This window comes from Mus musculus, chromosome 1 (genome assembly GCF_000001635.26).
Source record: "Mus musculus strain C57BL/6J chromosome 1, GRCm38.p6 C57BL/6J".
Classification (NCBI taxonomy): domain Eukaryota; kingdom Metazoa; phylum Chordata; class Mammalia; order Rodentia; family Muridae; genus Mus; species Mus musculus.
In genome coordinates, this window is record NC_000067.6 from 139069753 (window position 1) to 139095368 (window position 25616).

At 37.2% G+C, this 25616-nt stretch overlaps 1 protein-coding gene across 7 annotated transcripts in view; it reads left to right on the forward strand.

Annotated features, from left to right (window-relative positions):
* The window catches only part of Dennd1b (DENN/MADD domain containing 1B), a 212335-nt gene that overhangs the window by 106044 nt on the left and 80675 nt on the right, over positions 1–25616 (forward strand). For all 7 annotated transcript variants that reach the window (NM_001166501.1, XM_006529716.4, XM_006529719.3 and 4 more), the window contains 3 exons: positions 11421–11521; positions 16131–16176; positions 20702–20803. In NM_001166501.1, coding sequence (NP_001159973.1) covers positions 11421–11521; positions 16131–16176; positions 20702–20803 — 249 coding nt within the window. The remainder of the gene's footprint in view (positions 1–11420; positions 11522–16130; positions 16177–20701; positions 20804–25616) is intronic.

Consider the following 25616-nt stretch of genomic DNA (forward strand, 5'->3'; position numbering starts at 1 on the left):
GTGCACACACACATACACACACACATACACACACACACACATATATGGTTAAGCTATTGTCTCTGTAGTAGGACAGAGTGTCCTTTGGGTATATTCCCAAGAGTAGAATACCTGGATCTTGGGCCAAATGTATCCCAGCTTCCTGAGGGACTCTGTGCTGGACCTCTCGTCAGATGTGGTCGCTCTCAGGAGACTGTCTCTTCAGGCAGTAGTCATGCACAGCAGGCTTTAACAAAAGGACATTTGAGTGAATACATGAAATCATGCCTTTCATTCTTGCCCAGGTGTGTTTTCAAGGTTCCCCCTGATAAAACATTCTAGTTTCCAGCTCCTCCCATCCTTCTTACTCCTGAACACGTCCTATACTCACTGCTAGGCTGATGTTGAAGTATCAGTGAAATCCTTGAGCTTTTTTATTAAGTTGCAATTTCTTAACTTCAAAATTGTGTTTTTATGCATGAGAGGCCAATTTACATGTAGACTTTGTGTTGTTGTTGTTGTTTTTAACAATTTATTTATTTATTTATATGTATGTGAATATACTGCTGCTATCTTAAGACACACCAGAAGAGGGCATCGGATCCTATTACAGATGGAAGAGCAGTCACTGCTCTTAACCCTTGAGCCTTCTCTCCAGACCCCTAGACTTTATTTTTTTAAATGATGGGTTTTGTGTATGTGTTTTCTGTTACAGGATGTTAATTTTTAAAGAAGCTGATCTAAATGTTAATGACTCCAGGAAAAAGTGTCAATCCATCTTGAACTCTTTTTAGTTCTGCTTATTTATAGTGCAATGTTGATTCTTGTTCAGTGTGTGAGCTGACCTGGCTTAGGATTCTTTTGGCCTTTGTATAGTATGAGGTAAATGTAAGACTCTCTCTCAGTAAGACTAGTTTTGTATTCACTGTTCATTTTCATGTGCTCCATAAATGAAATTGCTGTGTTTGTTCCTGTAACTGGCCCTGAGACTGTGTTTGATGCATGTGGCATCTTGTCCATGCATCTTCATTTTCATCCTGCTCCAGAACCTCAGAAGGCTGAGTTTTTCTTGGTAGAGTGACACCGTCTTTTGTTCCTTAAGCATCTCCAAGTTAGTCATGGGGGTTGTTGTTGTCTTGTTATTAAAATTATTCATTTATTTGCATTGAGATAGTATCAAGAATTACTACAGAAACACCCTTGGCTCTACTTCTAGTCCTCTTTGCTCTTGTTTCCTTTTGTCTGTTGAAACCAGTCACTGCGGCCAGTGGCCAGTACTTCTTTAGCAAATAGATTTCATGGCTGGGGGTAATCTTATCTGCCAATTCAGAAACAGTTCCCTAGTCTACTAGTAAGCTTCAGCTGTCGATTTTTTTTCCCTGATGGAGTCTCAGTTGGAGATTGCCTCTATCAGACTGGTTTGTTGGCATGTTAATGTAGGAGTGCTCCGTCTCATGAGGACAGTGCCATCCCTATGTAGGAGGTCCTGGGCTGTAAAGAAAGCTAGCTGAGCAAGCCAGTAAATGGTGTTCTTCCATGGGCTCTGAACCACTTTATGACCTGACTTCTCTCAGTGAACTGTGACTTCCAAGTATAAGCTCAAATAAATCTTTTACTCTGGGAGTTAATTTGAAATAGTTAACACCCCAAAACAAAGGAAGAGCTTTATGTTAAAAGAAATACTTGGCATTTGGCAAATTTTTCTAGAAATAGGTTATTAATTAGAGTATTGATTTCTTTGTAAATTGATCAAAACATTTTAAATTAATCTATTTACATTTTGTGTGCCTGTATGTGCATGTCTGTGTGCCACAGTGTGTGTGTGTGTGTGTGTGTGTGTGTGTGTGTGTGTGTGTGTGTGTGTAAGTTAGAGGGAACGTGGGGGAATCAGTTCATGCCTTCTTTGATGTGGATTCTGAGGATCAACTCAGGTTTTCAGTCTTGGAGGCTAGCCTCTACTGATTCATCTTGATGACTTTGTTAAAATTCTTATGTCAGTTACTATGTATGAAGATGTTAAAAGTTACAAATTGTGATTCTGTAGTGGTATCAATGAAACAAAGCCTATCATTTTAGTAGAAACTCTTAACAGAACTGGGGAGACGGCTCAGGATCTATGAGTTGCTTTTGCACAAGCATGAGGATCTGGTTTGAGATTCCTAGTACCTATATAAAAGCTGGGCTGTGATGGCCACACCTATTACCCTACCATAGAAGGGGAGGAGACAGGCTGATCCAAGTGACTCACAAGCCTGCCATTCTAACTTAAATGGTGAGCTAAAAGTAGAAGGGGACCCCCCCCCACTTTTAAGGATGGAGAACAATAGAAAACTATATGTGATGTTTGCTTTAGGCTGTACAAACTCATGCACTGCACACACTTGTGCACACACATACATACCTCATGCACACCCTCTCATTATGAGAAATAGAGGAGGGGGCATGGCACACTAAATTCACTTCAGTGGCAGTCAGTTTTTCTTTTAAGCTATACCTGATATATAGAAATATAGTTTGCATATTAATTAACAATATAATGGGATTATTTGATCTATATTTTAAATATAAAAATATGAGATTAAAACAAAAACTATGATATGAATGTTGGATAAGATAGAATGACAGAGGAAAAGAGTACAAGAGAGGGTACCAGAGTCAGAGACCTTCTTATTCATATACTTAGGAGTTCAAAAACCCACTCAACTGGAAGATATAAAGTAGGCCCAGAGGACCTTTTGCCGACCCGTGCAGACCCTGGGCATATTTCTTCTGTCTTTGTAAGTTCATTTGAGTTTCGCTCACGTTGATTTAGAAGACCTTATTTATTTGGTCTCCTCCATTTCCTCTGGCTCTTACATTGTTTCTACACCCTCTTCTGCTATGATTTAGTACATTTATAAACAGAAAAAATTTAGGGCACATAACCCTTTTTCCCAGAAAAAAAAATCCAAACTAAAAAAAAAAAAAAAAAAAATCTTTTTCTAAGTGGGTCAGTGCAGAAAGCTTCCCCAGTCAGCAGTCATGTCTAGTTCCTGTGCGCTGGTGTTAGGTGGAATTAAAGCAAGTCTGGCGTTTGCAGTCACTGCCACAAAGAAAAACACACATTGGGTTCTTGTGGAATGCAAAGATGGTTCTTGCTACTTTAGTTCATAAAAAGGTGAATTCTTGAAAGGATTTTATAGCATGTTTAGGCTACATTATGTGATTACTATATGTCTTAGTCAGGGTTTCTATTCCTGCACAAACATCATGACCAAGAAGCAAGTTGGGGAGGAAAGGGTTTATTTGGCTTACATTTCCATACTGCTGTTCATCACCAAAGGAAGTCAGTACTGGAACTCAAGCAGGTCAGGGAGCAGGAGCTGATGCAGAGGCCATGGAGGGATGTTCTTTACTGGCTTGCCTCCCCTGGCTTGCTCAGCCTGCTCTCTTATAAAACCAAGACTACCAGCCCAGAGATGGTCCCACCCACAAGGGGCCTTTCCCCCTTGATCACTAATTGAGAAAATGCCTTTGAGTTGGATCTCATGGAGGCATTTCCTCAACTGAAGCTCCTTTCTCTGTGATAACCCCAGCTGTGTTAAGTTGACACAAAACTAGCCAGTACACTATATGTAACTCTCTGTGATACATGTGTATAATATGCACATACGTGTGTGTAATGTGGAGAAGAGAAAGACATTCAGAGGAAACAAGATATAGAATAAAATCATGTTTGCTAAAGTAAAATGACAAAAATAAATCTGAATAAAGAGTTTCTATACAGTTCTTTCTGGTGACAAACAGTAATTCTTCCATTCAGTTTTTTTGTTTTGTTTTGTTCTTTGTTTGTTTTTGTTTTTCTAAATAAGGACAAGTTGCATGAATGTCTTATCTACATGGGAATCCCACAGTCCTCTAATTGCACTCTACGTGCTTGAGAGGGGAGAAGGCAGATTTGAAGATTCAAGGGACTTTGTAGTGAAATAGAAAGAAATGTTCCTTCTCTGGACCCCACAGACAGTGACCCCAAATGGTACATAAAGAAAATGTACTGAAATTACTATTGAACAGGCTTTGAAATGGGAACCAGGAAGCAGTGGGTTTATTAAGGGAAAAAGACAAGTTGGGGAGGAAGTGTGCTTGATAGATAGTGTGGCAGCGGTTAGAAAAATCCAAGGAGTTTGTGAGGATGAGTGTGACAGTCAGCATGGATTGTACAAGGAATTGAAAGCATTAGCGCCTTGAAGCAGCTCATGTTTCGGCCATTGCTGTAGCTCCCATTCCACTTTCACTAATGCTCATGTTTAGTGGGTGTGTTCTAGATGACAAGTGTGTGTCAGCTTCCTGAGAGACAGAAAAACATCTAAAAGAAGAAAAATTTAGTCATTTGGCTATGTATGAGAAGCTAGCACAGTGACCATGATGACATGAGTAGAACTGTCCAAAGATTAGGTGTGATATAAAAGTAGAAAGTATTTTTAGGAATCAGGCAGCACACAGTTTGCCCTATGGAGTCTGAATGTGGTCCTCCAACTTTATACATAGACCTTGTCAGAGGGACAATATTACTTTTAGAAACTGATTAAATTATGAGATGAGAACTGTGGTGGTTTGAATAGGTTTGGCCCTCATACACTGTTTGAATGTCCCATTGAGAGTGGTACTATTAAGAAGTGGGGCCTTCTTGGCGTAGGTGTGGCTTTGTTGGAGGAATTGTGTCACTGTGGGGGTGGACTTGGAGGTCTCCTATGCTCAATCTCCACCCAGTTTGGAACAGTCTCCTCCTGCTGCCGATGGATCAAGATGTAGAACTCTCAGCTTCTTCTCCAGCACAATATCTGCCCTCATGCCACCATGTGCTACCATGGTGATAATGGACTAAACCTTTGAAACTGTAAGTCAACCCCAATTAAGTGTTTCCTTTATAAGAGTTGCCATGGACATATGCAGCAGAAGGCTGCCTTGTCTGGCCTCAGTGGAAGAGGCTTGGTGCACCAGGGTGGGGGAATACCTGAGGGGGGGCACCCTCTTAGAGGTGGAGGAACCCTGGAAGAGTGGACTGGAACAGGGCAGCATTGGGATGTAAATATATAAATAATTTTTATTGGATATTTTCTTTATTTACAGTTCAAATGTTATCCTCTTTCCCAGTCTCCCTACCTCCCTGAAACATTCTATCACATCCTCCCCCCACCCCCACTGCTTCTATAAGGGCGTTCCACTACCCACCTGTCCACTCCCACCTGCCCGCCCTCGATTCCCCTACACTGGGGCATCTATTGAGCCTTGATAGGACCAAGGACCTCTCCTTCCATTGATGCATGACAAGACTATCCTCTGCTAAATATGCAGCTGGAGCCATGTGTAGTCCTTGGTTGATGGCTTAGTCCCTGGGAGTTCTGGGGGGGTCTGGTTGGTTGATATTGTTGTTCTTCCTGTGGGGTTGCAAACCCCTTCAACTCCTTCAGTTCCTTCTCCAACTAATATATTAGGGATCCTGAGCTCAGTCCAATGGTTGGCTAATTTTACCAACCTCTGTATTTGTAAGGCTCTGGCAGGGCCTCTCAGAAGACAGCTATATCAGGCTCCTTTCAGCAATAAATAAATTTGTTTAAAAAAGTTAATTGGAATAAAAGAAAGAAAGAGTTGCCATGCTCATGGTGTCTCTTCAGCATAGAAACCCTAACTAAGACAAGAATATTCATGAAAGGAGTCTGCACACTTCCCTTATGTATTGTTGCCACAAAGGTGTCAAGTGTGGAGCGGAAACATGGCTCCCACTAGACAATGAATCTACCAGCTCCTGGATCTTGACTTCCCAGTCTCCAGACCTCTGATAATGTCTGTTTACAAATGGGTTATAAATAATGTCTACATATGGTCTATTCTAAAATAGTTTCTTAGAGAAGTTCTAATGGACTATCATGCGATCCTAGGGGAGTAGAGAAGAGAATGAAATGTAAAATAATATGTAATTTTAACAAAGATTTTAGAAAAGAAAACAAAGCTACTAGACTGTCTTCTGGAGTGGCCATTTCATCTGCATCCATGCCAGAAATGACTGAAAGCTGCTGTCTCAGGACGCTTTTTCCAGTGTGGTCAGTGCTGTGGGCTTTGGCCATCAGTGGAGATAGCAGTGTGTTGAGTGAGTCTTTCCTGTTTGCTTCTTTCCCTCATGAAGTGTGACAGCTCATTTGCCATCGGAGTGTAGTATTTGATGAAGTGTGTTAAGGTCTCAAGCCTATGTTTATTAAGTTTTCTTATTGCTGAGGTCTAGAGCCCTTTGTTTATATACACAAATAAAGTCCCCTTTCAGATATGTCTTTCACTGCAGTTTATGAGTCAGCCCCTCCTCTGTGCTTTCTCCTTCCCTCTTCCCCTCCCCTCCTTCTTTCCTTCTGTTCCATTTTTTATTTACCAAATAAATCTGTAGGGTTTGCTTGTTTTTCTGGTGGTAAGGATTGATTCAAGGGCCTTGCACATGAGGGTAAAATGCTCTACCATTGAGCTACATGCTCAACCCCGAGAACATATATTTGCTTTTAATTTATGCTTCTCAGGTCTCTCTGACATGTATCATGCTTTTGGTATCTCATCAAAAAGTCAAGCCCCAGGGCATATAGATTTTTCTGCTATGCTACCTTTGTGATATTTATAACTTTGCATTTTGCATTGAGGCCTGTGATCTGTTTGAGTCAAATTTTGTGAAAGGCTTAAGGCTTGACTCAGTTTTGATGTCTAGTTGTTCCAAAGCTATCTGTTGACAATGCTGCCATTATGCAATGTTCTTTGTCCTAGATCAGCTGATTGTATTTATGTGGTCTATTCTGGACCCTCTCTTCTGTTCAGTACATCTGTCTGTGCTTTCACTAGTATGAACCTGTCTTCATCTCTGTGGCCTTACACTTGCGTTTGAAAACCAGATAGTCTGTGGCCTCCAACCTTGTGTTTCTCTTGTAAGAATGTGTTCCTTGCTATTCTGGATTTTGCTTTTCAAAAAGTATTAGTCAACTTATAGATGTACAGAGAACAATGCTCTGGGGTTTTGATTGTATTGACTCAGTAGATCAATTTTGGAAAAGCTCATATCTTAAAGACACTGTCTTTCTATTCATGGGCATGGGCTAACTCTCTGATTACTTTAGTTATTCTTTTTCTTTCATAATTGATTTGCATTTTTCCCTCTATAGTTCGTTTGTATACTTTGTGGGTTTATGCCTAATTATTTAATAAATGTCTTATGGTCGTATAATGTGGATATGAATCATTGGGAACCTGTTCATATCCTTAGCATGTAGTAGAACACCAGGAAAAGATTGTAGCATAAGTACTGTGTTCATGTAGGCTCTCTAACTGTAAATAGCACCATTCTGCGGGAGATATTGATAATTGCAGAGGTTATGCATATGTGGAGATATGGGAGGTCTGGATGGTTTGTTCATTTTGCTGTAAACCTGCCTTTGCCATATGTAAAATTGCTATTTGTCCAAACATTTCTGTATAATATCCACTTGGTTCAAATATTAAAGAAATAGCTGATGGATTAAAGACACTAACTAACTAGTAGGAAAGCAGTGGAGACGCTCAGCCCTGTCGCTAGCCAGACAGTAACCTTAGGTCGTATTAATTTACAGAAAGACCATTGGGCTGTGTTTTTTTTTCTTTAAGCGTAGAGCTTTACTAATTGTAAAGCACACAGTAGATTCTTCCTCCTTGGCTTGTCACACTGGCCTCATTCATGCTCACACAAATGTCCTGGTGTATATAGTTCCCTTAGCACTCCTTGATTGTCATTAACAACTCAGTGCTATATTTACACGATTCCCACTCTTTAAAATTGTGGAAGAGTGAAATGTAGACTCTGCCGTACCCTGCAGTTGATCCACTTCCTGCCAGATCTCGTTTCCTCCCATCTTCGGCATGCTCTGTCCAATCCAAACAGCCTCCCCATTGCTCTGTGGAGAGACAGCATATGTTCCATGGCAAGGATTTTGACTGCCATGCTTCATTTGCAGAGAGTGGTCTCCCCAGGTTCACAAGACTGTTTTCTTATTTCACTTGGCCCCATTCAGTCACATCAGAGTTATCCCAAAGTCCTCTGTCTACACAGCGTCTCTGTTATTCTGCACTTCCTCTCCTTTAGACTTCTTCCTGGCATTTATAACTGAGAGGTTGATGATCCTTTGTCTGAAATGTGCAGTACCAGAGTGTTTTGACTTTTGGAATATTTGAAGATACGTTATAAAATATTTGAGTAGAACATCTGCGTCCCAACAGAATTCATTCAGCTTTCATATGCTCCTTGGTACTTTTAAACAGTAATTTTAGTACACATGCATTTTGACTGGAAACTGCTATGTGAGGTCAGGTGTGAAGTTTTCCACTTAGTGTTGTGTTGGCATTTAACAAATGAAAGAATTTGGAGTCTTTTGGGGTTTGGAGATTTGAGATAAGGATGCTTAACTTGCAAAGTATGATAACCTTGTGGTTAGCTTTCCACTAGATATGTAAGCTTCATGAAAACTGGGTCTCTGTATGTTCAACGTTGTGTCTTTGTCTTGTGGGATAGCATATAGAAGGCAATATTTTTTTGTTGCTATAAGCAAAGAAATGTTATGATTTTTTCTGATTTCATAACTAATAGAAGGCTTTAAAACATTTAGACTTAATCTTTGGAAATATATTTTTGGTAGACTATATACACAATGAGCCATCTGGTTCAGATAGGAATCTTTCACTGAGAATATGAAATGACTTCATGTCATCTAAGAACAAAGAGTGTTTGACCTGTGACAAAGAGTGTTTATACCCCATCCACAGAAAACTTTTTATGTTGATCATCAGGCACTCAGACCAGCTGATGTGAGCAGGTCAGGTACCGCAGGCACTGAGACCAGCTGGTGTGAGCAGTCAGGTACCACAGGCCATGTAGCTTGCCAGCCTCTAAGCTCTACGTCTGGTAGTCTGAGTGCTAGATTTCATACAGCCTACATGTGTGTGTTTAGTTTCTTAGTGTCATTTATTTTCTTATAATTGTGACTTTATTTACATGTAACTTTGCTGTCTTTTCTTTAACTTCATGCTATAATAATTGCTCAATTTTAAAAATTTTACAGCTCTGTGCACTGTTGGTTGAATAGTGCATATTGGATCTTTGGTCTGTCTTCATAAGTATGTTCTTGAATGTCGTACTTGAGAAGAATTTTTAATTATTATTGCTCTCATTGGGAAAGTATAATTCCTTATAGCCCTACCTACATAACTCTGAAGTTTATATATAGTGGATAAATAAACTCCATTGTTTATATATTCATTCAAGTGATGCAGTGGGGTTTCTTAAGACAGACATGAGCTAAAAAGAGATTGTCTTGTATTCTTACCTCTTCCTCTTCTCTCTTCTTTTGTCTGGAAAGTTTCCAAGGGCTGTATGGCAGTTCTCCTCCGGCAGGCTTGATTAGCAAGGGTATCGCTTGCCAAATGCTGGACAGTGCCGGGATCTGTGACGCAGCATTTATGGTCTTAGAAGCCATCTTCTAAGAAGCCAATCCCGCCCACCACACAATGCCATTGCTAGCTGGTGAAGGTTGCATGGCATGCTTGGGGAGCCCTGGTTTGTGGGTAGGGTTGCTGCAGGGGTCCGTTGGTTGTTGGACGTATGCACTCATTATGGCAGCGCCTCCTCTTTAGATAAGCATTTCCTTTGCTTCACGGTTCTTTTCTCAATAACAAAACTTTCCTTTTTAAAATTTAACTGAGATATTATAAAAGTAATTTGTTTCCACATTAACAAAGTATATTATGCTTTTCAACAGGACGTAAACTCTCTTAACTTAGAAAGACTTAAAATGCACTGTTCCCAGCCAGCGTCTGAAAGCTCGGGAGAACTGGCAATGTGGAGCTAAGCCTTGTTCTCACTCAGTCACTAATCTGCTGTAGCCCAGCCTTGTTCTCAGTCTCCAATCTGCTTTATGATCTACTCAGATCCTTGGTCTGTCCTTATTAAATACAAGTATTCGAATGCCTCCTAGTGGCATAGTGTTGGCTGTAATTAAGGAATTAAAAATAATGTTTATTGAAAGAGTGCTCTGAGAAACTGACAAAGCAACTGACACTGCAAGGCACGGGAGTGCTTCTGGCTTGGTATCAGAGTCTGAGTCAGACTGCGCTATTTGTCACATAACATTAATAAAACATCTCACTGGAAAATACATAATATACATGCAAAAGGTGATTGAAAATTGTAATGTTTTTATTTTAGATCACATTATCATAATTGATTTTTATTGAATAAAACTAATTTACACTTACATGTAGAACAGTGGTGCTGTTAATGAGATTTTGATTGCTTTGTGTCCATGTATTGTTTTAAATGTACTTATTGTGTATATATTTTGACTTCTTTTAAAATGACGGAGCTATTTTCTTATGTAAAGGATATGGTTCATTTTCATATAGTTTTAGAAAATTCTTCCTTTCAAGTTAACTAAATGGACTTCTTTGGGAACCTTAACACGGAGACTACCGGAAAATACTGACACAGTGAAAAAGAACACTGGATTAATTACGCCTTTAATCACCAAGAATATACTTTATAACTGTAATCATTTTAAAAATAAAAGCCTCATAGAAAATAATGTGAATGAAGATTAGTTAGGGAGAAAAAAAATGGTATCCCTTTGTTAAGCATTAAAATTCTTTTAATTAACTGCTTGCCAAAACACAACAATTAAAATGGCAATTACCTCTAAAGTAGCAACAGTAATTGCAGCTGCTGTGATATAAAGCTAGGAAACAAAATGTTAATCTGGAATGAGCAGTTTCAATATGAAATTATGATATACTTGGCTTCCTGCAGTACAGCTGTCAAGCTTGGGCAGCTCACTGGTCAATAGTGACATTCTGTGTGTCAGTGAGCAGCGTCTCTTGATACCCTAACCCAGAGTTCACACATTACTGAAGCTCCAACTGTCGAGCGCTCCAGTCCCCTGGTGTTAGCGCCGCTTCCAGACTCTCCTGACTGGCTCATGGCTCATTCCTTGGCAGTTTGCCCTAATGATATCCCTCAGGGGCTCTCAGCCTCTCTTCTTCCCATATTTAATCGTGTTGTATTAATCTGAGTGATGCGCAAACTGTGCTGCACAAATTGTCATTTCCTACAATATTTTCTAAGAGACTCACTGATTTTTTTCAGTTCAGATTTTATTTATGGTCTAAAGTTTGACGCTAACCATGTTTTCAAGTTGAATCTGCATGTGATTCCCAAGGAGACTCTTTTGCCGTGTGTTTTCAGAGGGGCCTCTGAGACACGGACTTTACATGTAGAGTTGGTGAGAACAGTGTGAGCTGTGTCACTGTGTAAATCGTTCTATGATGATCACTCATCCATGATACCTGGAACATGCCTTTGTGTTTAGAGGGTCAGCAGCTCCTCATTACTGTTCCCCTTCTGTGAATTTTAGTTAACTGCCTGTCTCCATGGATCGGCTGCGCTACTCTACCCGATGTACTGGCAACACATATATATCCCCGTGCTTCCTCCACACCTGCTGGACTACTGCTGGTAAGCTGGCCTTTGCCAGAGTTCACCATTGGGAAAAAAACCGTTAGATTTGGTCAGTATAGATTAAAGAAACCACAGAAACTTGATTTAATGAGTACTTTAGTATGTATCAGAGCATTTTCCCCCAAAGGTAAAAATTTAGATTTGGCAAGCATAGTTCTTTAAATTTTGCAAATTTCTTCAATAGTTATGTAGAAAAAAAAAAAACGATGTGTAACTAAGAAATATAATTTTATATTGTGGCACAAAGATTTCACAAGGGTTCTAATCTACCCATAATCCCATTTGCTCTATCGGGGTTAGCTTTCATACCTTTACCAGTGGCAGCCTTGTCCTTCACATCTTTCTTTAGAAGCACCCTAAAAACAGAGTATAGTCAAAGAGCTGGCTTCTAAGACAAGGATTTTCCGAGTCTGGTATAAGGCAAAGTTTCAGCCTAAAGCAACCATGAAAACAGTGTGTAAAGTATGAGAGTAACTGTGAGAACTGGCCGGCTTTAGAAACGGCTCCCAGTGCGCTCAGTAATCTTGATTTCAGTTAGGCCAGTTGACACTAGAACAATGTCCAATGGCCTCCTTGTTCTCTCAGACTGGAATATAGCAAGGCTTGTATATTGTAAGGCTAGACAAGGAGTAGACTTCGGAGCAGAAGTTTCGACTGTATTTGGTGAAGCTACAGAAGAGCTAGAATTCAGTGCAATAGTTTTGGTATTGATGGAGAAAGAATTGTTTTCGTCCTATAAACACCTGCATGCAGAGCTTAATTTTAAATAAATTGGTTGGGATTTCTTTCTCCAAATGATGCATTTGTATACATGCATGATTCACACACACACACACACACACGCACATACACACACATACACACACACACACACACAAGGCAGGGGAGAGAAAGATGGGAGGAGAAGAGAAATCATTTGTTATTGATGGTTTCCTCATATCTAAAAGCCAATATTGGTAAAAATCAAAGTTCTTTGGAATTGATGGTAGTTACTTAAAATTTTTCAAGAAAAATATTATTTAAAGGTATTTAAGGATTGTGATTATTTAAATAGACCATCTTTCTACACAGGCATGGTAGGTGTTGTATTAAGTTTCTGTGACTAGCCGTCTTCAGAACAGTGCATGTACTTGTCCCGACTGATTGCACTGCTGTACTGTGTATCTCCAGAGTGGAGGAGTAGTGCTGCCCATGCTGTGAAGTAGGTAGGCAGTGACTCACTCCTGCAGCTCTTTCCTTGGGGAACTTGAAAGGAAAAATAGTTTTGGAAACTACAGGATGTAATTTAATTATATTGTGAAGTGTAACACACACAAATCTTAAGTAGAAAGCCAGATCAATGAGTAAGCTTTTCTGTTATTCATTTTAGAGTTTTCCTTTGACCAACACACTTAAAATCTTTTTTTCTCATTCAGAGAATGTAGTTTTTTCATTTTGACATAGACAGTAGATTTTTATATACAACATTCTAGAACTAAACATTTAAAAATCTCTTTCCTAAAAGTTTTATACAGTTAAAATCATTTTGAGAACCAATGATAGAATTTTTGCAATATTTGTGGCATCATAATTTTTTTTTTTTCTTGGTAACGTGTTCTGGCTGCCTTTGATAACACACCTTTCAGGTCAATTCTCTGTCATGTAATTTAAATTTAAATTTTCTACAAGTTAATTTAAAAGTACTCAACCATGCACACATTCTTTCCAACACTCTTTCTTGATTCTGATGCAGCCGTCAAGTCTTTCCTGCTGCTTCTACTCTAAGTAGAGAAGCTCCTCCCCTTCTCGCCTGTTACTTGCTTGCTTGCTTCTAATGCTTAGAAATAGTCCTCTTAGGACTGTGGTCCAATCCTCAGAGCATCCAGGACAGGTACTCCTTAGTTCAGAGGAGAGAGTAGTGTCCATACAGGGTCTTACTTGAAACTTTCTGAGCCTTAAAGTCATATGAGAGTTTCAGCTTTCATCTATTCATCTATGTAATTTCCTTCTCTTATCAGAAAATATGGTAGATTGAGCAGTTTCCTAGGAAAATGATTCTCTATTTATATCATTGATATTAGGATTATACTGATATATGCTGAAGGAAGAAAAAAATATTCTCATGGGTCTCAAGGTCATTGAGCAAATAACTCACACCAAGTTCCAAATGGGGCCACATTTTCTGAGTACATGTATCTTGGTTAACTTTTCAGAATGATTGGGATATTGCAAATCTTGAAATAGTTGTGGATCCATAAAATATATTTCTGTTTGCACCAGGTATTGGTGATGCGCCCTAGACTTTGGAGGACCATAATGCCCTCTTGTGACCATAGATGAATATCACATCTTGTTCCTTTGACGGTTTTACTACATTGTTGGTCTATCCATCTATTCATCCATCTATCCTCCCACCAACTCACCCACTCACCCATCCAACATTTAAAGACCACCTACTTGGCAAGCTGTGAATCTGTAATGCAATGAATAAGCTTCTTTACTTGTTCATTCACTGGAATTAGAAAATATATGTACGTAGCTATGTATGCAGCTCTCTGTACACATCCAAGTATAGAATAGTCCTATAACTCTAGCAGAGTCACACAAAAGAGACAAAGGTGGCATCTGGAGCAGTAGTGACAGCACTCTTGCTATGTTGAGAAATGCTCTTGGGAGGAAGTGACATCATTTGTGTTTTCTTCTTAAGCAAAACAACAGTACTTCAATATGGCACATTTATTGTCAGATACTTAAAAACTGTGAAGTATATCAGAAGAAGTGTGGCTGTAGACCACCAGGATTATAATAAATTCTTATCTGTTCAGTTGGTACTTAAGTTGGTCATTTAGTTGGCTTCCCTGATTATTTCTTTCAAATATTCAAATTTAGCTTTGAAGAAAAAAAATTTTTAAAAATTCTTTTAGACTACGTGATTGCTGCAATAGTATGTGTCAGGGCAACTTCTTTATGAGTAAACTTAGAAAGGAAAAAAGTGATTTTGAGTAAAGTTCAACCACAAAGAAGAATTAGTTTTGTGCTGTCTGCACTGTCTTTTTTAAATAGTTTCCCAGACAGACAGCAGGCCCTGAGACAGCCTTACATGTGCACAATAGAGCATCTGGGTCAGCACTGGGCCCTCCTGATTCACCAAAGCCCTCATCAAAGTAGGATGGCCAGCTAGGACTGCAAAGTGACTGTCCAGGAGAGCTGGCTTGTGCCACGGTAGGATATGTACCATCGAGTGAGAAAGAAACACCAATCCATTTGGCTCTATCAAAACTGCATTCTGTCATTTACGATTTTAGAAAATTATACTGCAGTGTATTCAAGCATCTGTATGTTTTGGATTTTGCTAAAAACTAGTGAGAAAAAAATAAACTATACAGCGATGCTCAGTGATCCCACTTGTCTCTGAGCTACGCTAAGCAAAAGCGACAGGCAATGTGAATTACTAGCGTAGTAGTGAAATTTTGCGTGTACACAGTAATGAGAAGTTACATGGCTCCGAGTTTCTGGGATCTTGGATATATAGATTACTGTTCAGTCACTCTTAACTGACCTTTGAACATTCTGAGATGACTTGAGAGGTCGCAATGGCAAGGCTGTCTGGTAACATCAGCTGTTACTGCTTCTCTGCAGCAAGGTGCAGAGGAGACTGGGCTTTTCTGTGTCCTAACAGTGATGCTCAGAGCATTAGAAGAGCCTTTGAGAAGCAGGATTTGTGTTAGTGCAAAAGGCTAAAGATCAGAGATACCTATAAAAGAGTTCTCAAAAGTGTGTTTTTAAAAAGTTATTTGTTCTCATATTATTTATTATTTCTATGGACATCCGTCTGCACTCATGGTTTTCTTTTTGATAATTTGAAATTTCAAGATGAATACATTGCATCTTCTATTTCCTAACAATGATTTCTAACATTTCCCTAGTTTGTATGATAGCATGTTAAAATGACGTAGCATCTGTATTTTCTGCTGGAGTGTAAGACCCAGGAGGAAGTGTGTCATTGTTTCTCACGGCATCCAAGTTTCTTTCCTGGTGCCTGGATCTTGTATGGTTCTGAAGTTATGACCTGAAATAGTTAATTCAAAGTCATTATTAGACTTAACGTTTTTTATTTAAACTATTCTATCAATAACAACGAAAGTCAAATGAATGTGAAGGTGCACAAGGACAAGGGCACAGAGGGGCTGACAGTGTCTTCCTCGCTGCTCTAGAGCAGGGAGAACACAGTGATAAAGCCTATGCCTGAGTGCCCGTGACATCATAGGTCACTGACGGAGAGATGTGTGTAAGGGAAATGGAGATACTTCTGACAGTCATTTAGAATGTATTTGCATCCAGTACCTTTGACCTACACCCTGATAGTCTTCTTAAATAAAATGTTATTTAGATATAGAACTTTTGACTTAAAAATAAGGGTTTTAGAGACTTTGATATAAACCATTCTTAAATGTATTAATGGCTTAGAAGATTAAATTTAACTTTTGTACATTACATAATTTTGAAAAACTATAATGTCTTATGGTAGACTGAGCACTTTAATTTTTGAGCATTTGAATGACGTTAATGTTGTTTCAGTTTTAATGAACTATATGAATCTATACACACATATATATTTTTAATTTAGTGCCCCAATGCCATACCTGATTGGAATACACTCCAGTCTCATAGAGGTGAGTATCTTTTACAGTAAGATAGTTATAAAACTAATTAATTAGAAGTAATAGATAAAAGAGGTTTTTTGTTTGTTTCTTTTAAAAGCATATTTGACTATTTCTAGGATGTATGAGATTGACATTATAGAACTACTCAAGGGAATATTTTCAGAAAGTGTCCCTCAAATAAGTTCAGTTGCTAACGTATACTGGTCTGCCCTGTGACACCATGAAACCTATGGGAGTGACTGTGCTTTAAGTCACATGGTCAGCTTTAATAAGAAAATTAGCGTTCCCTGTTGGACCAGTGATGTCTTACAACCTGAGACTTTCTGTATCTTATATGTGTACAATATTTTGAAATTAAATTTTATATGTGTATGATTCACCAAGTCAGTTTTCTTTTATACTTCTTTATTTCCAGTTTATCAGTTGATTTGCCAAATGTGAGTGTAGCATACTAATGATAAACATATTAATCAGACATGGTGGCTCATTCTTGTGGTTCAAATCTGAGCTAAAGGGCTGAGCAAGGGTTACCCTAGTGCTAGGCCCGCCTGTGAAGTAAGGAGAAGACAAAGAATGTCCTTTCCATGGTCAGAGTTTCAGTCCTATTGTAGAAGATAAAGTTAGTAGGGCTTTTTTCCCCCTGTCATTTCATCATTTCAAAAAAATTTTTTTTTTTTTTTGCTTACTTTATCCCTAAACTGTAACTCCTTAAACTTTAAACGCTTGGGTTTATAATCTGTGAGATTTCTAGACAGGACTTCTTATAAGATTGGCATATTAATTACCAAAAGGTTAAAACGTAAGGCTTGAGTTAGCCGAGTGGCATCAGTATGCTCGCTGATGTCGGTTTCACTCTAACAAATGTCTTGATTGCTGATTGTACAGAATCACTTTAGTAACTCAGCACAGTTGCTAATGAGCACACTGACGAGTTAGCTGTGCTTTCCCTACTAGTTTCCAGTACTAGGCTTTGCTTGATCTCAGAAGATGATGTACTAAAACGGAGCCTAATTCTCTAGAAAATATTTAATTATAGAATTCTACTCTCAAGATTAGGATTTTTTTTCGAAATCTAATAGTTCTTTTGTTTCATTGTTACTAAAGTTTAAATTTTAATGGATTTTAGTAGGTTTAACATTTTTTAGTATTGAAGTCATAGTGAGATAAATTTGTGACTCCTTATATTTTATTAATTTTAAGAAACTGTTATAAGCCAAGGATGATGTATATTAAATGAAACATGAACAGATAGGTGTTATCTGTGATTAGATTAGGTAGTAACCCAAATTTTACTACTTTGACTTTCATTTAATTAATTACTCAGATTTTTATTCCTAATAAAGTTTGATTTTTATCATTTCTATTTTAAATGTGTTAATAGTACACATAATTTTATAATATATTTACTTAGAGATGAAAATTATTTAAAATTGGAGAGAGTACTTGGTGATCTTATGTTAATTTTTATGTGTGGAATATATCTACAACCACCTTTAAGACAAATAATTAGTCTTTTCCAAATTATGATGGATGAGGAAGCACATTAGGTATTTAATTTATCACATATGTATTGGCTACTTATAAAGAAAGTTTAAATTTAAAATAATATTTTGAAAAATTAAGATATAATTAAATCCCCCTCAATCTTTTTGAAATTGATTTTTGAGTTTGTTTAATATTTGAAAAGGACTGTTTTGAAGAAAAAGAACATTCAAACTTTCAGTTGGTTTCTTTTATGAAGTGGGACTAGAGCGCGTAGAGCTGCCACATCGTCTGTGCTTTGTTTATCTAGTTTATCAGCCTGTGTTCAGCTTGCTGACAGGGGAGGAGAAGATGCAGTTGAACTTCCTTTAAACTTGGTACATAAGGAACTTGAGAGTAGGCTCAGTAGTTAAGAGTACTGGCTGCTCTTGTGGAGGACTCAGGCTCAGTTCCCAGCACCCACATGGCAGCTCACATTTGCCTGTAAAGTCAGTTCCAGAGCTTCTGACTCTGTCATGCACACAAACACACAGGCACAACACCTATGACCATAAAATCACACCTCTGGACAGTTTCCTTAGACTACAGTAAGATGATAGCTCAGGCTTCTTTATGTCACTATCAAACAGATTGAAAGTAACCTTTGGATTTTTTAGTTTTATAAAACATGTTTTAAACTGAATATAGGTAGTTGGGGAGTTAATATTTGAGACAACAATGAGTTACTTTCTGCCTTTTTTTTTTAGTTGCAACTATTTTTTAAGAAAAATCTAAAAAGTACTCTCCTGGTTTTAGTCCTAACAATTTCAACTATTATCATTAATTATATAAAAACCTCCAGGCTCTAAAGCGTGACTTTATAACATATAAACTTATGTTCTTTGAAATTCCCTTTCATTTTTTTTTATATAATTGTTAGTAAAGAATGCTGGTAAAGTTTCATTTCAAAATACAAATTTATTTCTGAAGTAAGGGAAATAAATTTTATTTTTCCTGAACCCCAGCCTTCTGTGTGTGAAGTTAAGTGCTGTCTAAGTCCTTCACTGAGTAATTTGGAAGCTACAGACACAAAGGCAGCCTTGCTTGTTTTCTTGGGAAAGTTCTGTGATTGCTGCCCTGTGCCATTACAGCACACCAGTGTGTAAAATGTCCATAGCCACAGTGTCTGCAAACGTTTACTCTATGAGAGAACTCACACACTCAAGACCGCACGTTCATTACCAGCTTCTCACTCTGGGGCCAGCATTATGTTCCTACTTTTCTGAAGAAAATTCTTTTCATGTGTTGTTTTAAATTGCACCCCACAAAAGATATAAAACTATGAGACAGAGGCAGAGGTGTCATTTCTGACTCGTATGCCTAGTCAGAGAAGGGTTGGCTTACATGTACTGTGGAGAGAAACAAGAGAGTACTAGTATCAGTACTAGGACTGAATTGTAATCTACTTTCCCCCTTTTGCTTAAATTAATTTATTTTAATATTAAAGTTTTAGTTTATTTATTAGTAATGAGCAGATTTTTTATGTTTATTCAGTAGTTTCATGAATAAAATTTAATAATTGTTATCTGCCTTAAAAACTAAACCAATAGGAAAGTCTATATATCACATTAATACCATTATTCAGACGTTTGTGCTAATGTCATCAAAATGGTCTCGATGGTACACAGCCATTACATCTGAATGTTTGGATATATTCATTTCTGACTGGAAAAATAGATTTAGCGTTTTGTATTATGTCAGCTTCTGTGGCATGAGACAACCACACTGCTTTATAACATACTGAACATGTTATAAAAGAGCATTATATATTTTTGCTTATAAATTGTTATTAAATTATAATTAATATATATATAATAGTTATATATTGAAATCTTTTAAATATTTGAACACTTGAAAGTAAAAGGAAACAAATATATTTATAGACATGTATATTGAATTTCAGTTTAATCACCAGAAAAATGATTTTGTTTTATAATAACTTGGAGGTAGCATCTTTTAACTCTAAATTTGTAGTAATTATGTCTTTTGCAAGACAAATTTTAGAGCCAATCTCCCTTGAGAATACACAGTCTACGTTGTGGATTTCTAACCACTTAGAAGTGATGATGCACTTAACTAAAAGTCCAAAGTGTCTTGTGTAGAAGGACACATAAAAATACTGTATTGAAATTATTTACTAATTCACTGGTAAACTGACATGAATGTGGAATCCTGGGTTTGTGGCTCTAGTTCATTCCTTGAGTGCATCACTTCCCTTTGAGGAGTGTTGTGATAATACTAGATTCGGTAATTTAAGAAATTATGTGAAACAGAGAGAATAAACTGTATTTCCCCTTTAGGTATAATTAGATAAAGTTTTTATACTTCACTATTATTTGTAAACTTACTGAGATATTCTTACTAAATTTCAAACAATATGGAAAGATAGGCCAAGCTCAGAGACTGTTAGATTTTATTCTTTACAGGAGGATCTGATTGGGAACTACATGGTAGTAGTCTCTCCATCAGCTTCCGATTTCACTTTCAGGCCTACTCATTGATACCTATTGGTAGAGCAGTATAGGAACATATTTATTCACTTGAAATGTAGATCAGTACTGTAGTCGTAGTTATTATAAATATAATTATTTATATAGATATTATATAATCTTTCCAGTGTATTCATGCTAAAATAGATTTGAAGCTGGAAACAAATTACCATATCATAGGATTGACATTCAAATGGTAAAGGCTACAGTTTTTATATTTGATGTACCTCTGCCTACTTTACAAGTTTTTGTTGAGCTAAATCTTTGGCAGTTATATTAATTTGGTAGTAGATGAGCAAGTTTTTAAGTGGAAGCATTTTAGTCAAATCTCTTTGAATGAGTTATAGTGAAATTTTCTTTCTAAGAAAGCAAAGTTGTTTACATTATTTTATAACGTTGAATTTCTCTTTTTAATTTTCCTAAGCTGACTATACTAAGATAATATTTTTGTTTCCAAATGCATCTTAATTTTGTAAGAAAAATATATTAAGGTTTTTTTTTTCAAAATTGTGTTTTTTAAACAGAGAGTGAAAAATAAATCATTGGAAGATGTGGTTGTGTTAAATGTTGACACAAACACGTTAGAATCACCATTTAATGACTTGAGCAGCCTGCCCAGTGATGTGGTAAGTCCAAGGGGTATCCGTGGTGAACAAGAATGTTTGTTGTTGAACCCTCAATTTACAGTTTTTCACTTTGTATCTGAACCATTAAAGTCAGTGTATATGAGGATTGTAGGAAGAATCAATGTAGGTTCTATTTTTAATATTTTTTCCTTTTGGCAGTTGAGATGTTAAATGGAATACCATATTCCTTATTGTAAAATGGGATCATAATTAAAAAGCTAGATGCATTCATTAGGTAGAGTTTCTTTAAACATCAAGTCTCTTCATCTCATCTTAATCATTATATTACAAAGTAGGCATTCTGTCTGCCTAGTGGCATGTCTTGCGAAGAATGAGAGAGTTTTTGAAGGCACGAAGAAGAAGGGGCCAATTATCGGCTTTTGCTTCCCTGCCACCTGCCAGCTCTTTCCCTTTTAATTAATGATCTGATGGCACTGGTCAATACAATAAGAAATGCTTGTACAGTTGGGGTCAGAAAATTCTGGCTTTGATCTCTCTCAACTTTCTGAAACATTTATTTGTTTTCTCTAAATTATTTCAGTTTTATTTTAATCTTTCCTGTCCTGCTGAGGGCCACAAGAATGAAAACCTACAGTTCGTCATCTGCTTTGGCAGAGCAAAGAATGCTTACTTAGAATTCTATTTGTAAATTAAACTGCAAACCCAGTTTGTCATAAAAGACATTTGATCCTTTTGAAATGACGAAACTGTCCTTTGTCTGTAAAGCTGATAAATTAAGTGCCAGTTCTCTTTGGGTCTTTGATCTTGCTGTGTGTGTGTGTGTGTGTTGCGCATGTGTGGTGTTAGCAGCTTTTAATAGGATATATTCTGTATTTTGTGTTAAGTAGTGTAAAATTGCAGTTTTGGCTCTTATGCTCTTTAATATAGGCCAAAATTGCAAACTAGTGCTCCTTCTCTATATATTTAATGGTTACTTAAATATCTTAATAGCATCATTCTAAGTTTAAAATAACTCTCTTCTTAAAAAGAAAAACCCTCAAATGCCCATTCTTTTCAAGGTTATTAAAATTTGAGAATTGAAAGTAAACTTTGTAATATTTTTCTTTATTATTAAAGAGTTTGAAAAAGAACATTAAGACTATCCAATTTAAAAAAACAAACCAGTTCTAATCTAGCTTGTTCTTATAGCCAGTGGAAGGAAAAATGGAAATTTAATATCAAAGCAAGATTACTTATGCTTATCAATAACCAAACCATTCTCTGAGCTTTAAGCTCATTAAACTGAACTGTGTTCTCATTGCAGTAAAATTGTTCTGTGAGCAATCCACACTCGGAGCAGTGGGCACTGATGCTGCCTTGTTACGCTAAGGCAGCGGGTGCTTCTTCATGGAGTTGTGCAGGCTGCTGGGATGGGTTCTCAGTATTCCCTAGATAGTGACATTACGAAAACAGCATTGCAGCTTTTCTAACCATTCTTCTTAGGCTGTGCACATTTCCTACTCTTACGCTTTAGGAGGAAGGGGTGTTTACCGGAGAGGGAGAGAGGAACTTAGCCTTTCTCTCCATGATATTGAAATCTGTAGAGTGTACTTAGCTCGATCCTGGAGACAAGCCTTTGAAGGCTCAGCGTAATGGGAATTCCTTTGAACTGAGAAGTACTTCTCTTATATAATTTTTTTGTAATTAAGATATTGATTTAAATGTATAGAGATGCTAACCAGCATTCAGAGTTGTACAGATACAAATGGGAGGTTACAGAAGAGTCGGTATGCAGTTTCCGTAGCACCAACCACATCAGGCTGACTGCCCCGTGAGCCTGTAGGTAAAAGAAGCCTTGCCGGCCAGCCCCGCAGATTGCAGAGAAGCTGCTGTCTCCTGGCCTCAGAGGGGCCGATAGCTGAAGACGTGGTAAATAAGAGCTCCGAGATAGAACGAGAGCCATTTGTTGAAAATAGGAGGTGTATTAATGCATTCCTAAAGTATTTTAAGCTGTTGTTCAAAGCATCTCTAATAAGGTTCTCATTTTCATGTTTTTCAGGACTGCCCTTTTAGAGCTCTGGGGGATACACAATAAAGCATTGCAACACAGTTTAAAATGGCAAATGTTTTAAGTCAGATCTGATAAACTCCTGAATGATAACTCAGTTTTTATGTGTGATCTACATTAATAAATAGTTTTGAAGCCTGAAAGGTATTACTATTGGCATTGTTTGATTAGTTAATAAGTTAACTGAAATTTAAAAGGAGGCCCTTTTAAAGTCCTTCTGCAAAGCATTTAAACTATGCTGCTTACAGGCTGGGTGACTGTGTGCATGTGCACTCTATTACTGTGTCACATTGACCAGTGGCCATGGCTGCTCAAAGGTCAGTGGTCACAGTTGTCCTGAATTACTGGCCCTTTTCTCCTGTGGACCCTCTGGTGCGTTGCATGCTGTAATCTTCTTAATGGCTTCATTCCAATATTCACACATAATATTTTAGATTTATTGACTGTTAGAAATACTACCACGCCAGTAGCACTTCCGCTGCTCTTAAGGTATTTAAAATTGGAAAAATAAATCAGGCGAGCTTCAGGAATCCTTTGTTTTCCTTTTGGGAGGGAAAAAAACCTTTCTTCCTGTTTTCTGACAAGAACACTTGTTTTTTGATTCCATCATTTCACTATAGATTTGGATCATCAAAAAAAAAAAAAACCAACAAAAAACAAAAAGAAGGAGAAACAAAGAAAGAAAGAAAGAAAGAAAGAAAGAAAGAAAGAAAAAAAAAGAAAGGAAGGAAGGAAGGAAGGAAGGAAGGAAGGAAGGAAGGAAGGAAGGAAAAAGAAAACCAAAGTGAACCCCCATGTTTTATTGTGAATGTTAATAAGGACATTATTTCACAGAAACCTTTTGAAGACAGTGACACACTGAAGCACGCAGTTGTAGCTTGTATTGTGACTTTATTTTAGTGATATTGCATGTAGACATTTTCAAACATATGTAGTTGGGATATTTTGAAATGAAGAAGTAAACTTTAGGCCTAAGTAACCATCAATCAAAGTTAGTGTTATTGTAGTGTGTTTACGAGAGTGGAGAAAAGGCTCAATTATATATAACAGGAGAAAGTTCAAATGAGTTCATTTAATTTCAGAAAATGAACTACTGAAACCTTCCATTTCATATATTTATAGGCAAATTTAGTTTAATTGTATAGCAGTTAAAATTTTGTGTCTTAGTTTTACTGTTCATTTTAATTTTATCATTATTAATATTTTATAATAATTTAGAAAATGTTAACTATTCATAAAGTAAGAACATAGTCAATTACTTGCTGGAAAATCAGGCTGATAATTAGAATTATAGTATGATTTATGAAATATGTTTTCAAGATGAAAGCTGCTGAGAAGTGACAGCTGACGAAGCAGCAATATGCATAACCACCTTTCGATGACTTTTCACTCATTAAAGAGCGCGTTCTTGTTTTAGGTAAGACAACTGAAGCACAGGAAGGCTCCTGTTACTAGGCAGAGCTTTAGTGGATGAGGTTGGTCCATGTATCTGTGTCCCAAATAGTCGAGCACAGTTCCTCACAGGAGCTGTCAGGTGCGTTTATGAGGGATGGGTAGCTTGTTTGCAGTTTCATTCAAAGGCAGCTCGTCATTCTTGCCTTGTGAAAGGAATCAGAACTTGATATATTTGATTTAAAAAATTTCAGCACCATTTTTTAGGGTATTTTCATCTTGCAAATAGTATAGCTGGAAAATATTTTTTCCTATGATAGGAATTTACAAAAGTATCTACTGCCTTTAAATGTTATTATGTATAATAATCAGTATAAATAAAATCACAAACATCAAACATCCACTGTGTGCCTATTCTAACTTAGGGGCTGTTATACTAGATCGCTATGCTTGGTATAAAACCTTTTAAATTACTAGAATACCAGGAAGTGCTTCTTATAAATGGACTTATGTAAACTCTTACTCTTGTTACCCTTACTTATTAGAAAGTCTCGTGAAGGAATGTGCTAATGATTTTATTATGATGTGAAAAAAGAAAGGAACAATTTTCCACTTGTCAACAAAAATCCTGAGGAGCCTGAAGAACTAGAGAAAACCCCCAAAACACAGATGTTATATTAAATTTTTGAGTAGCTACATTTAAAAGACTTTATTTGTTTGGGAATCAGTTTAGAAAAGCATTGGCTATTTCAGAGTATTTAAAAATTAACTTAAAATTATAAAGTATATAAATTAGTCTCTTGTGGTCATGAATATTATCAATAAATGTTTAATTCATTGACTGGATCCTCTAACATGAAGGCTTTAACAAGTTAAATGTCACAGTATATGTTATAAAGAAGATAGGGCCCTTGAGAGTGTGATATTAGTTTCAGGTTGGTCACAGTTCTGCTATATCTCGATTGTACTGAATGGTCAGTGAGGTCTACCAAATGCTTGCTGTAGTCTATACTGGAAAGATAATAGAACTGTCTTCAAATTAAAGCATATCGTGGAGACCATTTGTTTCAGCTTGTCCCTGCAGAGGCGTGTGCGTCCTCACCTCAGCTCCCAGGAGTCAGGTGTCCGTCCCCCCTCTGCCGCGCCAGCCTCTGTGCTGTGCTTTATAAACTAAGTCAGCGTTAGACGAGTGAGTACTGATGAGACGCACAGTTACACTGTGTAAACTTCTCAACACAGAAGTTTGCTTTTAAAAATCTCACTGTAGTTATTATTAGAATATTATATAAGAATACTTTTGCTTTCTGAATGGAAAAAAGAAAGAAATCCAGAATGTATTTTTTTCCTATAGTACAATGTATAATACATTTTATTTCTTGCCTGACTGGAAAAGCCCACACTATGAAGGCTTTC